The sequence below is a fragment of the Mastomys coucha genome, unplaced genomic scaffold (genome assembly GCF_008632895.1).
Source record: "Mastomys coucha isolate ucsf_1 unplaced genomic scaffold, UCSF_Mcou_1 pScaffold18, whole genome shotgun sequence".
NCBI lineage: Eukaryota > Metazoa > Chordata > Mammalia > Rodentia > Muridae > Mastomys > Mastomys coucha.
In genome coordinates, this window is record NW_022196900.1 from 55995581 (window position 1) to 56012405 (window position 16825).

At 36.9% G+C, this 16825-nt stretch overlaps 1 protein-coding gene across 3 annotated transcripts in view; it reads right to left on the bottom strand.

Moving 5' to 3' along the window:
- Positions 1-16825, bottom strand: part of CUNH1orf87 (chromosome unknown C1orf87 homolog) — a 71017-nt gene that overhangs the window by 21233 nt on the left and 32959 nt on the right. For all 3 annotated transcript variants that reach the window (XM_031376808.1, XM_031376810.1, XM_031376811.1), the window contains exons 8-9: positions 10759-10856; positions 176-240 (exon numbers count right to left, since the gene is read on the bottom strand). In XM_031376808.1, the coding sequence (XP_031232668.1) occupies positions 176-240; positions 10759-10856 (163 nt within the window). The remainder of the gene's footprint in view (positions 1-175; positions 241-10758; positions 10857-16825) is intronic.

Below are 16825 nucleotides of genomic sequence, written 5' to 3' on the forward strand. Positions count from 1 at the left end.
TCAGTCTCTGCTCCATTGTTAATCTCTGCCACTCCTTCCATGGGTACTTGGTTCCCCCTTTTAAGAATAATTCTTAAGTGAAAACTTCAGTCCTACCTTTTCTTCACTGAATATTTTTGAGAAGAAGATGATAAAACCCAGCTAAGTTTGTTGAGGTACAAACTACAATACTCACCTGCTGGCATATCACATAGCAAATCAGAAGAAGCCCTGTTCAGCCACTTAACAAAATTCTTCCACCTGTGTAAGAAATGGAAACAGCTTCTGAGTGATAAGAAGTAAGTTCCCACTGCATTGGATGCATGTAAACAAAGCTGAGTTTTGCTGTTTGGTTGTACTACTGAAAGAAGTTTTGATATCAGTGCAGGAATCAGAGATGCTTGAGGTATATCTGCTTAAAAGGACCTTGGAACAGGGAGTTAGATGCCCTCAGAGTTACAGGAAGAGCTGATTGTGGAGGCCTAGGTCATCAGTATCAGAATATCAGGGAAAGGGTTGATGGCTAAGGCAGGAGGTTGAAGGGAAGAGGCCAATCTAAATTGTATGGTGACATCCTGCCTATAAAATAAACACATAATCATGGACCCTAGGTAAGAAACCCAGCACCACCAGACAAACAAATAAATTACTGCAAGTCCAGGAGACTGGAGACTGGGGTTTGCTGGCAAGGTCAAGACAATCAGATACCAGGGAACTCTGAGAAAATCTGGCTAATGACAGAGGTGACTCTAGCCATCAAATCAGTGACAACTATGATGTCAGTAAAAACTAGCCAGTTTTCACATTGCTACTACTATAGAAAAATGAGTAAGTCCATTCATGACTTAAAGAATGACCTGTCTGTGTTGGCACCATTTTGCCCTTATTTCTACCTTAATATTTTATGCATTTACCTCTTAGTAATAAGTTAAATCAGTCATGAGATCTTCATGTCAATTGGCTATTAGAAATGCCCTTTTTCCTGTCCTTAGTGTGGAAAGAATTACAACACAGAACAAACATAGAAGGGGAATAGTTACATGTGGTAGATTTAGATAATAGTTAATGAATTGCTCAAGGAGAAATTGTATTGGGTATATTATAACTGAAGTCAGTTATCTATAGCTTAAACTAATCCAACAGAGCTTTGGTAGTGAAAAATCACCTATGTTTGCTTGCCTAGTAGCCATTTGTATGTTATGTAAATATGGTCTTCTCTGTCAATAATAGATGCCTGGTTTCTTTTTTGGATATAGTGTGCTTAGGACTATAGTCAAACATCCATATGCTGCTTAGCCAAGGCTGTGACCCTACCTGTCTATGACTTTCTTCATTCCTTCTTCTCACTTCTGTCCTACCCTCTGTTCCTTTTTCAAACTCTCTCATTAAATTTGTTTCTGGTCCTTCTTGATTTTTGTTTTCCCCCAATATTATGAGTTGTATCACGTTACTAATACAGAGACTCACAATTGGTCAAGGTGCAAAGAATAAGAAACTCTTAAATGAACAGCCCTAGATGATACATCTGTATTACATTCCCTTATTGCAAGAATCAGTCATCATTGTGGAAGAGTAGTTAGAAAGATAGCAAGAGCCAGAGGTAGTGGTTTACTAAATGAAAACCATTTTGTAGATACAACAGGACAGTTGCACATATAAATTCAAAACAGTTGAGACAGAATGTCCAAGATCTGTACATATTTAAGCAGGCAACATCCTAGCTTGGAGATATGAAGAGGTATGAAGTCCTACCTCCTAAGTATGTGGCTGTTGGTAGGTTCAGGAGACAGAGAGGTTCCTGGTGGTTTGTGCAAGCTCCAGTTAAGGCTACACAATCAAGACTATATAGGAAGCACAAGATTTGACATAGCGAAAACCAGCACACAGTTGGGAGTATGGGATACACAAATATACATAGGAGGAATTAGGGAATGAAAAGAATATGATCAAGACACATTGTATGAACTTCTCAAAGAATGAGGAAAATGAGGAAGAAAAGAAATTTATGTTCTCTCATGTTGGTGAAAGACAGCTTCTGTTGGAAGCAAACTTACTGCAAATGGAGAGTTTTGTTGCCATCTCATCCAGCAGAAGGCAGATTGAAATGGAGAGGAAGTTGGCAAACATGTGTCTTAGGTTTGCTCAAAGAGTTCTAGTGTCCTATGATTGTATTCTCTTTAAATAGAAGTGATATTTTACATATGAAACCAGTTTGCTTTGCTTATACCTCATGAAACTTTTCCTATACATGGGTCTCATGTCAGAAGAATTCTTTGATCAACATGTGTATTCTGATAGGAGCTTTGAACATGTGGCCTCCAGAGCCTCATGTGAGGAAGAGATAAGCCATGATGTGTAATGCAGCAATCAGAAAATCTGGTGATGGCAGATCTTGTATAGTAAAGAAAAGATGGAGGACACAGTAAAGAAAAGATGGAGGACAGGAGGCTGTTATGGGGAGTGGTAATAAGCATATAAGCACCAGCTTAGATCTGGAAACAGACTGCAATGGATCCATTTTTAAGATTTTCTTTACTTCTTTTCTTTTCTTTCTTTCTTTCTTTTTTTTTTTTTAGAAACTTAGGAACTGCAGACATATGCCTAGACCAAGAACCTTGATTTATTGATAGTCACAGGTTCTACTTCATTTGTTTTGAAGATCTGTCAGGCAATGTCAGACCATGTTATCTCAGATACCAAGAAAAAGAGAAAGGCCAGAGAGATGGCTCCATCAATAAAGGACCTTGTTGTATAAGCTTAATAATCTGAATTTGATCCCACAATTCTCAATGGAATTCCCAAAAGTTTTCCTCTGATGTCTATAGTCACAAGATAAGTACATAAAAGTGTACACACACATGTACATACACACACACACACACACACACACAGGTGAATAATGAATATATAAAGAGAAAAAATACAAGAGACCAGGCCCCAGATAAAACACTCCTAGAATGTTTTCAACATTTTTTTGATCATATACTGAGAGTAGGGGGAGAAAAAGGTGGTAAATAGTCCTAAATATTCAACTCGGGTGTTGTATGAATGAAAAATCATATAGGACTTGTGTAACCAATATATTTCTTAAGACTATTCTACTAAATCTTTTCCATTTCTATGTCTCTTATATTTGTAGAACTTCAAAGAGCCACTCAACTTAAGAATTGGTTCCCGTGGTAATAATAGGCACTAGTAATAACAAAAGTATTGCACCAAGCTCTCATTTTCCAGTTAGGAAGGTTAGGACATGGGACAAATACTATGATCTTGATTCTAGATTCAGGAGGATTTTATTTCACATTCGAATGCCAGGGTTGGAGAGAGAGTAGGTAAGTGGGTAGAATGTGTGTTTAGCAGGCATGAAGTCATAAGTTTGATATCTAGGGGGCATATTGACTTGTATCTATAATGACAACACTTGTGGGGTAGAGATAAAGGATTGGGACTTCAAGGTCATCCACAGATACATAGAAAATTCCAGACCAGCCTGAACTAGGTGAGATTCTTTCTCAAACAGCAATAGCAGCAACAACAACAGCAGCAGCAGCAGCAAGTTAATTCCAATTTTCAATTTCAACTGTTTTTATCATTTTAACATAGATTCCAGAGTGTTCTTGGTACCTATTTGTTGCTGCTTGTATTATCATGCTAATTAGGTTCCCAAAAAAGCTGTTTGCAGTGTCCTGCCAGTAAGACTGAGGGACCCTGCCCCCAGTTGGTTTTGGTTTGTAAATTAAGTTAGCAGAAGCCCATGGCTGGCCAGGGAGACAGAGGAGGGACTTTTAGGATTCTGGGCAAGGGATCAAGGAAGAGAGAGAGATACCATGCTGGGGGAAGGAGAGGAGACATCTCTCCTGAAAGGTGAAGAGGGCAAAAAGCATAGATGTCATGTAGGTGGCAGGGATCATGGCCTAAGAGGGTTCCATGTCTGGATCTAGGGCAGCAAAGATGAGATATATATTTTAGTAAATAATAACTCGGGGATATTGGAGGGCTCTGGATCAGCCACGTGGAGGTTAGGAAGTGGCTCAGCCATTGAGCTGTTTAAGTCATATTAAAATATGAAGGCTGTGTGTGTGTGTGTGTGTGCGCGTGTGCGTGTGCGTGTGTGTGTGTGTGTGTGTGTGTGTGTGTGTGTGTGTGTGTGTGTGTTTCATTCAGGAATCCAGGATATTGGGGCAGGTAGTGACGAGCACCTCTGCTGCTACTGGGGTCAATTTGAGTAGTGATAATTGGGTTCAACTACATCTATTATTCATTATTTTCTCTCATAGTGACCACCATTATGAAAGACATGCAAGCTACTTACCCCAAGACCCAGATTAATGATATCCATACAAGAGCCATACCCTTGTTTTATTACTCCATATCCACAAGTTGGGCAGGTCTTACAACTTCGTATCCATGTTTCCCACTTTGAAATTATGATCATTGTTTCAATTTCAGCTAACATTTACTATTGTAGAAGCCCGAGGTCAATCTGATTTTTATTCATTTATATTTAATTTTCTCTTTTGTCTTTCATAAGATCTTGTCAAATTTTGTTGTCTTTATAATACAAATTTCCATTGCAATATACAAACACATGAATATATTTTTTTCTTAATTTGGCCTAGATCATAGTGAGTTCTTTCAATTTGTATACCCAGGGCTGCAAAGTTTCTTTAGTTAGTACTATCACTTCGGTATAGCTTGTGAGGTCACCTAAAAGGTTATGTATATAATTGACCATCAGTCTACAGCATGGCAATGTTGAGGCAGTCAAATCTATGAGAGTCAAAGCTTAAAGGAAAGTTAGTAGGCATCAAGACTGTTAATCTTGGAAGAAATTTATATAGTCCTCAGGAGATCCTGGTAAATCCCTTGACGATTAGATGCTATAAAAATAACAACACTATTCTTCCAACTCCATGGCTTTCTGTTTGTCCTATCATGAAATCTCTCCTTCTCACATATATTTTTGCCATAATGACTTCTATTATGTTGTGACAGTCATAGAAACCCTCACAAGAGGCCATGCTGCTCAGGACACCTGATTTTGGATTTTCAGCCTCTAATGCATTCAGCTATATACAGGTAAGAAAATACAGCAGAGCGATTCAGTCTTTTGTTACATCAGCAGAAAATGAGCTATCATAATCAGGAATTTGGCTTTAGTGTAGTGTAGTTTAGTTTTGTTTTGCTTTCCTTATTTTGTTCCTAATTTCCCATAATGCCAAGTCACTTTTGGTTGAGCCTCTGTTTTAGTCTCATATATAATATTCTCTGTCTCTTTTCTACAGTTACTCCTGGGTCGGTTCTGCCAAAGGCCCCTACGTTTAACATTGCATTTTAGATTTTTCTCATTTATATGTTCCTTTTTAAAATTGATGCCTAATGACTCTTAAGTCTCCTTGAGAGTGTGCTTTCTTTGACATCACTCATGCTTCCTCATGTTCTCCACGATTGTATCAAATAGTCTTTAATGCTTTTAAAAATTAATTATTTTATTTATCTACATTTTAAATGTTGTTCCCCTTCCTGGTGCTCCCTCCATGAGCCTCCCACCCCTCCGCCTCCCCTTTTCCTCTAAGAAGGTGCTCACATACCCACCCACCCACTCCCATCTCACCCCTCTAGCATCCCCCTTCTCTGGGGCATCAGCCTCATTTTTATCATTAGTTTGTCTCACTATATGTATTGCTTTCTAATTCATATCAGCAGAATTCATGGTTTCTCCATCTTTTAAAAAACACTATAATTTCTTAAACTTTTCTAGTTTTTAGTGCAGAAATATTTTTAAAATGTTATTAAAAGTTAGAGCATGAACGGTCCTACCTCTTCTCCATGCTCTGAAATGTTCTTTTTATTCTAGCATTTTAAATTATCATTTAGGAAAATGAATAATACTCTTTTAAAGTTGGCTTCATATGTTGAATTTTTCATATACTAATCATCAAATTCGAGTTTGTCCACATGTAGAGTAACCAAACAGATGCAGTCTCCTGATTTTCATGGTTCTACTCACTGCTTCCTTAGGCCTATAGACAAGGGACAGATGACAATTCCCGTGCATCCTTGGCGCTTTAGATTCTTTCTGAGCTACATGTGTTATACCTTTACCATCCTTTTAGATACAAGATACTTCATATTAGTACCACACATCGTAGTTCATACTTTCCTTAGTATATCTAACTACCAACTGTCCCTGTGCTAAGTGATACAACTTAAGCTTCCAGGGATGGTACTGCCAGATACAAACACTAAGCTCAGGCTTTCCACTTTCTACCTTGCTTAGACCAACTATCTCCCTTTCCATTTCAGAGATGCATTCACTCAGTCTTACTGATGAATTTATTTTTTAGGAGCATATAGGTTTTGGTCTCTCCATGCTGCCTCATTTGAAAAATAGAATAGTAATTACATTTAATTCGAAGCTGTCATAGGAATTAAAAGAGTTAATGTTGGATAGCACTTGAAATATTGCTTGGAATTATTTAAGTTCTATAAATGTTCTCTATAAACAGTAAAACTTTATTAGCATTCTTATCATTTTTAGAATGTGTAATGGAAAGCTGGGTTGACTACCTAGCACTGAGCCAAAAGGCAGGCAGCGGCATATCTCTAACAGTTCTTACTTAACCATTTTCCTATTCCCTTTTAATAGCAAATGCCAAATAATACACCTCATGTTTCCTTTGTCTCCTAAACTGTTGCCTTTGTCCCCAGGACTGGCAAAAACAGTCCTTTCCAACCTAACTCCATTTTCCATAATGGGCCAGATGTGTACGGTAAGTCCTACTTGTGGCTATGTCAATTGCTCTACTCTATTCAGAAAGCCTCCATAGCAGCTTTATTATTTATCTCCTCCCTCAACACAATTTGGCGTGTGCACGTGTGTTCTAAACTGGTTTGAAGCATTTAATTTTGCCAATATAATTTTAGAGTATTAGATTGCCTCCTGTTCTTTCTCTGTCCTCCTTAATTACCATTTATTACAAAGTCACAGAGAATTCACATTAAACGTGAATTCTGACTTCCATCTCCCTGGCCAAAAACAGGGATAATAATTTCCATCCAATACAACCTGAGCTCATTTTACATAAGGGTGATTCAGAGTGGAGATTAGAAATCGTAATCAAGTCTTCCTCACAATCGCCTTATCCTGGCAGTCATTCACTAATGTCTCTGCTAATTGTTAGGAAAATGGAAAAATAAAAATGAAATCTCAGAGTTTAAAAAATTTCTTAAAAGGAAAAAAACAATTTTGTTGCAGGGCTGGCAAAATTACCCCTCTTGTCAGCTCTTACAACATGCTAGTTTAAGAAGGGACACAACTCATTTTATTTGGCTAGATGGGGCTAATCCCACATCACCACAATCCCTCCTGATGTTTTATTGATTCTAAAGGACATTTAATCAGGAAGCAGCTCAGCACTAGAATCCTGCTAATTAGCAGACAGCCACATTCCAAATGGCTTTCCAATTGAACACAGATTAATGGACAATATGTACTAAGATAATGATTCAAGCATTTCAGCTCTTAAAATGTGTGTCTAAATTGCATCTTTAATCTCTAAAGGATATAGGTTTGCATACAAAGCCTATAATGGAATGGGTTTAGTTCATAGAAGAAGCTTTAGCCAATGACTGTTTAGAAATGAAATAGGTTTATCTCTTATAAACACATTTTTCTTTGATTCTCATGGTGTTGATGTCCTAGAATAGTCTAAGGTCAAAGATAGCAATTTCTACTGGTATTCTAGATCTCTGCAATATTGGTCGTGAGTTAGTTGTTAATCAATGCTATCAGTGGAGTCTTAACTATGTCCTACATATAATGTGATCTTTGGTGTGTGATTATTCTTTATTTAGACCTGAGCCTCTTTGGAAATCTCCCACTTGTTTTCTACTTTGCTCCCAACTCATCTTTCTGCTTTTATAGCTTAACCATTTCTAAGGAAATGCTCATTTCCAAAAGTGGCCCATAGAAATTCAGGTACTAGGTTAGACTCTTGGTCTCACTTATTCATCCCTCTTCACATAACCTTCACCCACCTTATTTTCCCATTTGCCCGTGTAACCTTTATATGTGCCATATATTTTAACACTAATTTTTCACTTGGCTAGATAGAATATACCCATATGAGGAGGGGGCTTTGCTTTAATCATAGCTGTACTCCAAATATCTGGGGAAACGGTATATTGTTGGCTTTTGACAAATGTTTGATAAATAAATGTACCAACAATCTCATCAAATATGTACTTACTTTGTGCCATATTGTATGTTAGAAGCTGTGAACACTTAATACAAGGAAAGCAGCTATGTTTCTTGCTGTAGAGTGATCATTGTATAGACATCATTTGCACAATGGGGTACTACTCAGCTATTAAAAACAATGAATTTATGAAATTCTTAGGGAAATGGATGGATCTGGAGAATATCATCCTGAGTGAGGTAACCCAATCACAAAAGAACACACATGGTATGCACTCTCTGATAAATGGTTATTAGCCCAGAAGTTTGGAACACAGGAAGAACAACCCACAAACCACAAGAAACTCAAGAAGAAGGAAGACCAAAATGTGGACACTTCATTCCTTCTTAAAAAGGGGAACCAAATATTCATGGAAGGAGTTGCAGAGACTAACTATGGAGCAGAGACTAAAGGAAGGACAAGCCAGCCTAAATATAGCTATCTCCTGAGAGGCTCTGATAGTACCTGACTAATACATATGTAGAGGCTCGCAGCCATCCATTGAACTGAGTACAGAGTCCCCAATGAAGGAGTTAGAGAAAGGACCAAAGGAGATGAAGGGTTTGCAGCCTCTTAGGATGAACAACAATATGAACTAACTAGTACCCTCAGAGCTCTCAGGGACTCAATCACCAACCAAGGACTATACATGGTGGGACTGATTGTTTTGGCAGCATGTGTATAGTAGATGATTGCAAAGTCTATCATCAATGGGAGGAGAGGCCCTTGGCCCTGTGAAGATTCTGTGCCCCAGTGTAGGGGAATTCCAGGGCCAATAAGTGGGAGAGGGTGGGGTGGCAAGCATGGGGAGGGGGAAGGCAACAGGGGTTTGTTCTTGTTGTTTTTGTTGTTTGTTTGTTTGTTGTAGGGGAAACTGGGAAAGGAGAAATCATATGACATGTAAATAAACAAAATATCTATAAAAAAAAAAAAAAAAGAAACCACACAAATAAAACCAATATTCTAAACTGTGCTAGAAATAAAATGATTAGGTGCTATTTAAGTGCTTAACACAATGAACCTGATTTTATTGAGTTTAGGAAAGGCGACCTTCTCTTTGACCATGAGCTGAGGACTGGAAATAGTTTGAGATAACTTCTCTCCTAACTCATTTTATGTATAAATTCTCATTACAAATTCTACTGCTTTAGATATTTGGGATACAGAACAGAACTATATAAAGAATATGCTTGTCCTATGGTATTATACTTCATTGTTTATTATAATATGGAAAGAAACATAGCATGCTAAATAAATATTATTTTATTTATTAGAAGTTAAGTGGTCTTGGGGGGAAATTATACTCCTCATTACTTAGAATATTTATTTATATGAAACATTTAAAAAAGAAGGTGGAAGTTTTGTAGAGAAAAACAAGGAAATGCATGTAAGGGGAAAAGAGTAGGAGATTAGATTTCTGAATAAAGTAATTAATATAGCCCACAATGATTAGGGGAGCCCTAAGAAGATTTTCTGTCTTTTTCTTTCCAGTTCTATAAGCAATTTCCTAAATTTCTCCACCAGCCACTACCTATAAGAAGGTAATTTTTTAACATCTCCAGAGAGTCTGTGGGGATTTATGTCCTGTACTCTTGGTAGGATGTGTTATATCCTCCTTGCTCTTCCTAACCAACTCCATCTTATTTGCTCATTGAGATTCTGGTCTGTTATACTTCCCCTTTCCTATGCATTAAGCTAAGTCAATCTCATTGCTTTCCTTTCTTAAGAATCATTGTTTGATGATGATGCTTGATCCTCAACCTCTACAACACTATTTCATCTCTTTTGTCCTATTATTTAGCTGTTTATGTGGACATATAAGTAGTGATAGTTCCTAAGGGCTTAAAGAAATTTCCTGCTTTGTGTTTCTATGACTTCTGGGAACCTTTTCTATTAAATATTTATTAAATTTCACCTATTTATTTTGTGGATATGTGCATACATATATGTGGAGGTCAGATGATAACTTGTAAGAGCTGGCTCCTCTCATTCTAGCATGTTGGATACAGGGGCTGAATTTAGGTCATCAGGCTTGGCAGTATAGGCATTTACTAACTGAGCACGATTTTACCAGTCCTGTTTGGTTTTAATATAAAATAATTCTTTAACTCAGGTGTCAAATGATTGAAATTGATTGGTTCCCACATGAAACTCCTTCTCTAAAAGTAGATTTCTGTACTTGGCATTTATTAGAAGACAACGAGGATAAAAAAGTTATTATAGTTTCACAAATAGCATAGCCTAATTGCCAAAATGTCTAACACCTGACACTGGTTTTTCTCATGGTTTTGAGATGATGAAAAGGTTTAATTCTGACTTGTAGATGGGCCACCTTCTTGTTATGTTTTTGCATGGTAGAGAGCAGAAGGAAGCTTCAGTTTCTTATTTTCTTGGAAAGTTACTATTTCTCTGAGGACAGTCCAACTTCATCTAAATTTAATGACCCCTTAATGCTTCACCTCCCACAGTCAACATATTGACTTAAGACTTCAACATATTTTCATTTTTGTGGGGCACAAACATGAAAACATCAACTTACTTTATTTCACCTCGGTAACCCAACTCTTGGTGGTAGAGCAATGTTTCCAGCAGGCTCATGGTTACATAGAGTCCATGCTTGCTACATATAGACATGACCTAGAAATGAGACAGAATTTGAAGCTTCAATAAAATGGAATTAGTGTTTCAATTTCTTCACATTATTATAGCCTACATAGTTCTCATAAAGAATTATTGCTCAGGAGTATATTATGCCATTGAAGTATCATTCAGGGTAAGACTTCCAGCTCAGTGCTTATAAGTAACAGACATTCAGTTGAGAGACAAGTGTAGTTTATTATTCAGAAGCCACTAGACTTTCTATTACTTACAGTTTTTGTCAACCCACATATAGATAAGGCTGAGGATTGATCCATCTTCCCTTCTTATGTTGCTAAATTGTAAAACATTTTGTATCATTTACTTTGATTCGTAAAAACAAGTATGTTATATTCATGGTTAGTGACACTTTTTTTGTTAGTGTTTATGTAAGAATTTACACTGGCAAGAGCAATTTAAGGGATAATGGGTTTAAACTTACTCATAGGTCAAGGTTTAGTCCATCAAATAATAGTGGCACCATGGCAGGGAGGGCATGCAGCAGCTGGCATATTGCCTCCGTAGTCAACAAGCAAAGATCAAGAAATGCATGGCAGTGCTTAGCTTGCTTTTTCTATTTTCTAGTCTTGAATCCCCAGCCCAGGGCTCTTCTCACCCACAGTTAGGGAGAGTCTTCCTTCATCAATTTACATAGCCAAAATAATCCTCACAGACCTGGCAGAAAGGCTCCCAGACTGTAGGTTCTACCACACCCACACTTAACACAACATTACCCACTACAATCATCTTCTTGCCCTTCTTAGGTTAGTTAATTACTGCAGAGAGTAGAAATCTCAGTTGAATCTGAGCAAACAAATTAGATAAATGTCTTTATGAGTGCCTCCAGGACTCCACTACTTCTCTGATCTATCATCCTGGGATACAGGACCAGGAAACCAGGGATAGCCTCTAAGGTTCCAGAGTTCCAGGGAATTATTCAAACTAGTTAATCTTAAGCTTTCCTACAATGCTTTGCTCATTCATTCCACAAGAAACATAATAACAGTCTCTTGACCACACTTCCCATTTTGTCCTGAATCTGAGAAGCCTTATATGGTGTAATATCTTGTTTTCAATAGCAAGTTTCTTGGGATCTGTTAGTATTATCATAGCTAAACAGTAAGGGAATCTAACTTTTAAAATAGCAAGAGAGCTTAGCTAGGTGTAATATGTCCTTAGCTTAGGCAAAGTCTTGTGTTCATGCTCATCACAAAGTAAGCAAGAAAGCAGGCAGAGGTCAAAAGGTCATGTTTCCTTGTCTTTATGAGGTTTTTGAACAAGCCTGTTACTTTATAGATTTAAAAAATTAAGTCAGAGAGATTTTTAGAAGAAAAAAATAAAAGATTCTTCAGAAACATAAAAAAGAACAGAGTTAACCAAAAGCATAAGGACTTAAGGAGAATGGTGGGCAGAGGACAAAAAGATATGAATAATAGGTGAAAAAAAGTCCAGAGCTGTTTAGCACCGTAAGTATTATGGTGTTACCCTTTTGGCAGTACTTGTATGCCTTGTTATGGGAGGGCAGCAATCTTACTGCTTTCTGATCTTCCTTGTGGGTCAGTGTCTTTTCCAGGGTGGCATGGTACTGTATTCATTTGTTTTCTTATCACTATTGTTTAGCAGTCTTGGAAAATAAAGGAACAAAGTAAAGAATGGATGAAAACAGAATGTGTATGGGGAGGGGTTAGCAAAAAAGCAAGGAGATGTGGAAATTGATCCCACATTCTGCCCTCCCTATTTAATAAAAACTGATTAACTTCATGATTAGCACATACTGATGTGTTTTTGAACACCTATACTGAAATTCTTTTCTCAAAATAGATCACTCTGTCAATATTCAGTTTTGCTAAAGGCTAAAATGAATAGCAGATTAGAAAGAGTACATCATGGTACCTAGACACAGACTGATTGATGGAAGCTAAAAACTGACTGACAGTCATGAGAAACATTAGAAATATCTACCAGAAAATTTTATTAAGACAGGGTTACTCTGTTAACCTGTTACTCTGTTAACCATTAAAATCCTCCAAATATCCATACTCGTGACCCTTAGAAGAAATTAATTTTCTTCTTTAAATGAGGAAATATTTTCAATAAGGAGTAACTAAACTTTAAAAGTCAATATGCTGTTATTTAGCAATAATATAGTTTCCTCCTGTATTGTATTTTACACTACCGCTTGACTCAACCATTAGCATCAGTTATAGGAACCTCTGTGGACTTCCAGTTACCAGATTTAGTCCGACTTAAACAAGACCTTTTTGCAGCATGGGATGGCCATGCCCTGCTCCTCCAAACTTTCTTTCATTGCTTTCTAGAGTACTCCAAATTCTCTTTTGATAATTTTTAATCTCTTTCATTGGCTTCTCTTGTCTAAATTCTTCACAATAAAAGCCTTCTATAACCTGGTTACCACCTCATTCTCTTCTGTTCTTTAGTGGTCTAAATTGCTCCAACAATGTCTGCTATGTCTTGAGTCTCAAATTATGTAATTTCAGCCTAACTACCAAGATTAACATGTTCAAAACTGAGCCCATTAAAACTTACTCTACTAGTTCACATTACTCCTATTTCGTTTCTTATCCTACTGAATGACATTGTCTTCTAACAAATTGGTGAATTTGGAATTAGTTTTGGTCTATATCCAATGACATATCAAAGCCAATTTTATAATTTCTAATGTCTCCATCTCTCCTGCTAATGTTTTACTTGAGGCATCATTATTATTTGCTACATTACTGGAGCAGCTTCCTACAGATCTCTCTTTCCTTTCAGTTTTGTTCGAAATTTTGCTTGAAAAATTCTCCAAATTATATTAAAATGTCCTTCCTGAAGTTCAAATATGGTCATATTACTTGTACATTTAAAATGCTCCAGGGTGTTACAATGGCTTTATAGGATATATATGAGCTCTTCGGAAAGACCCTTCATACACAGGCTCAGAGTTTTCATTAGACAGTAATTAGAAGCCATTCCTTGAACTGGTCATTGTATCTATCAACTCTTATTCTGGAGATGGTCCACGCTGTTCATTTGACCCTAACCACCTGCCCCATCATTTAATCTCCTCTTTATTTGTTCCTTTCCAAACCTATATGCTAACCAAGGTTTAACATTTATATAATCTCCCTAGTCCATTTTTAAGATAAATTATATTGATGTCTAGTAAGTTCAATGTTCAAGGCTATGGCTATGCCTTAAGTTGTCATAGAATGTCAAAGTCATTTCCTTTCCTTAAGTGAACAAGAAGATTGTGTTTGTTGTCATTAGTGCCTAGAACTGACTAATTAATGTATCATACATAAAATTAAATTGAATATGTGGAAATACCTACCCATTGTAGGTAGGACCATTTTCCTAGGCTATAAGTATTAAATCTATAAAAGGAAGAAAGTGAGGTGAAAACAACCATTAATCATGATTCTCTTCTTCTTGATCTCGGATGCAATGTAACCAGGGGCCTCAAGCTCTTATTGCTGTAATTTCCCTGCCGGGATTGTCTGTAACTTCTGTGAGCCAAAATAAGCCAGTCTTTCCTGGATTTTGCTAGGATATTTTGTCACAGTAACAAGAAGAGTATGGTAGTGGAACAATTAATAAAGAAATATATGTGGATCCACCTTGCATTTACAGTCCTGTCAAACCATCATTATACTAAAGATGTACAAGATAACAAGATGGATGAGTCCGTAGATAAAGATGGCTTATATTAAATGTTTCTATACTTTTTGTGATTCATCAAATCCCAGTTGATCTGGATGACAAGACCTGTAGACTATTTTTGATAATATTTATTTTCCTTAGAAGCCACAAGTCCTCTGAAAACACTTTGAATTGAAAGCTCTTTGGGTGTTCTCATTTCCACTTTATCCTTATTTTAGTTTTCATGCCAGGGAGTGGTAGAGAGCTGTCATGTACTACCTAATAACGCTCATGACTTTCTCTTTCACACTTTAAGAAAGTTAAGACTTATAGGTCCAAAATATCAATGCTTCCAGTTCTGGTCTTTAAAATCTGCTCTCAACCTTGGATCCAGGAGCAAGGAAGTTGTGGTGTGGTTATACCCTTTGCTTCCTGTATCAAATATCCCTTGGGCCTTAATTTGCTTCACATTCTGAGGAAGCAGAATTTTATTTAACATGCCTCCCAGAACTATATTATACTTTGAGTGAGTTCCAGCTATCTTAAGAGATGCCAGATGGTTCATGAAAGACATACCAGCTCTAAGGAAAATACACCCTATTTCCTTGGATCTGAACCACAAAGTTAAACTTTCAAGGCCAGCTGTAGACAAGAACATTTAAGGGTTCCATGATAGCCAGTTTTTAAAGTTGTATCATGTGACCACAGACTGAGATCTCAAAAAACTGGTGTGTATGTGTATATGTGTGTGATTTAAGATTTATTTAAGAACTTGTATATCAGACTATACACAAATACCTTCATATACTTAATCTCATTTCATCTCCACAATTGTCAAAGGAGATGACCATTTGGTACCCAGGTTTTCCAGATAAAAATCTGAGACCAAAAGAGATTAAGTGAATACATTTTAATTTTCAAGCTATTTGTGTTGTAGTTTATGCATAACATCTGAAAATACAAGACTTCACCAGTGGCATTACATGGTTTATAATCTAACAAAGACCTGCTGCTTCTTAATCTATTCTTTATGAACACAGGAAAAGCAAGTCATAACTTTCAGACTAGCCTACAGTATTCTCATTTTAATGAAACATGTTTGCATGTACAGTACACGTGTACACAGGCACATCCACACACAGATATCAGCATTAACCTAGCTTTTCATGTTGGCCGCATACATGTAGTACCAGAGTAATACAGCTATAGTTTGAGAATAAGAACCTATTTGTATGGTACTGCATCTTTGCTTTCTTGCTAAATAAAATTAAAAATTAAAAAAGCTAATCTAACCTCTCAAGTTTTAACCCCTGAATCCTCAGAATAAAGGGTATGCTGTGATGCCTGATAGGACCTTTCTCCTGCAATTCCCAACCTTCCTTCATCCTCTAATTTCTACTTTTGGGGGGTATTGTCCTCAGTAAAAACTTCTGAATATCCTCTTTTAATTGCATTCTATCTGGTGCCAATTTCCAACCTTTTCTGTACTTGCAATGTCAACCCTGCCTTTGCTAACTGTGGCTCAGGAATCAGTTCATTTGTCCTCTTCAAAATTCAGAATGCATTTCACTTATGAAAGGGCAGTACCAATGCCTACCTAACTACATTTCATGATTTTTGTGTAAGGAGGTAATTTTGTAGATGTTCTAGGAGATGACATCAATGAAGCATTTAGCCCCGTGCTCAGCACCTAGTCAGAGTTAAGCAGTGTGAGGCTGTGGTATTATCAATGCAGTTATAGTAACAACGGCAATCATCATTCCAACTCTATCCTATGTAGCTTTGAGACACCAGTTTATTTGGCTACAGAAGATTCATGAATTAATATTTTCTGGGTTCTCTTCCATGAAACACATCTGCACTGGTAATTACTGTCTCAAATCAGCATGCTAAGCTCTATCTGCAATAAATTACATCAGTCCTAAAATATGGTGTTCCAGAGATTTGAGATGCCACATGCTGACCCCAAGTAGAGGCTCAGAGAGGATGTGAGAAATGAATTTGGCCTTGAAAAAGTACTTGCTTTCATTGTAAATTATTATTTGGATAGTATCATATTTTATATTAACATTAAACATAGGCCATACGTAAGTAATTGCTGAACCAATTCTGCATGTTTCATAAATCTTCATTTTGTTTTCTCTTCTCAAGTATACACACACACACACACACACACACACACACACATACACACACACTCTCACAAACAGTTGTATAATGTAATCCACAGGGAGAACATAGAACATAGCTGTGCCTTATGGTTAATATAGACTCAGTATTCTAAAGTAAGTAGCCTGTTGACTCTTGTCAAATCTGACATATAAATT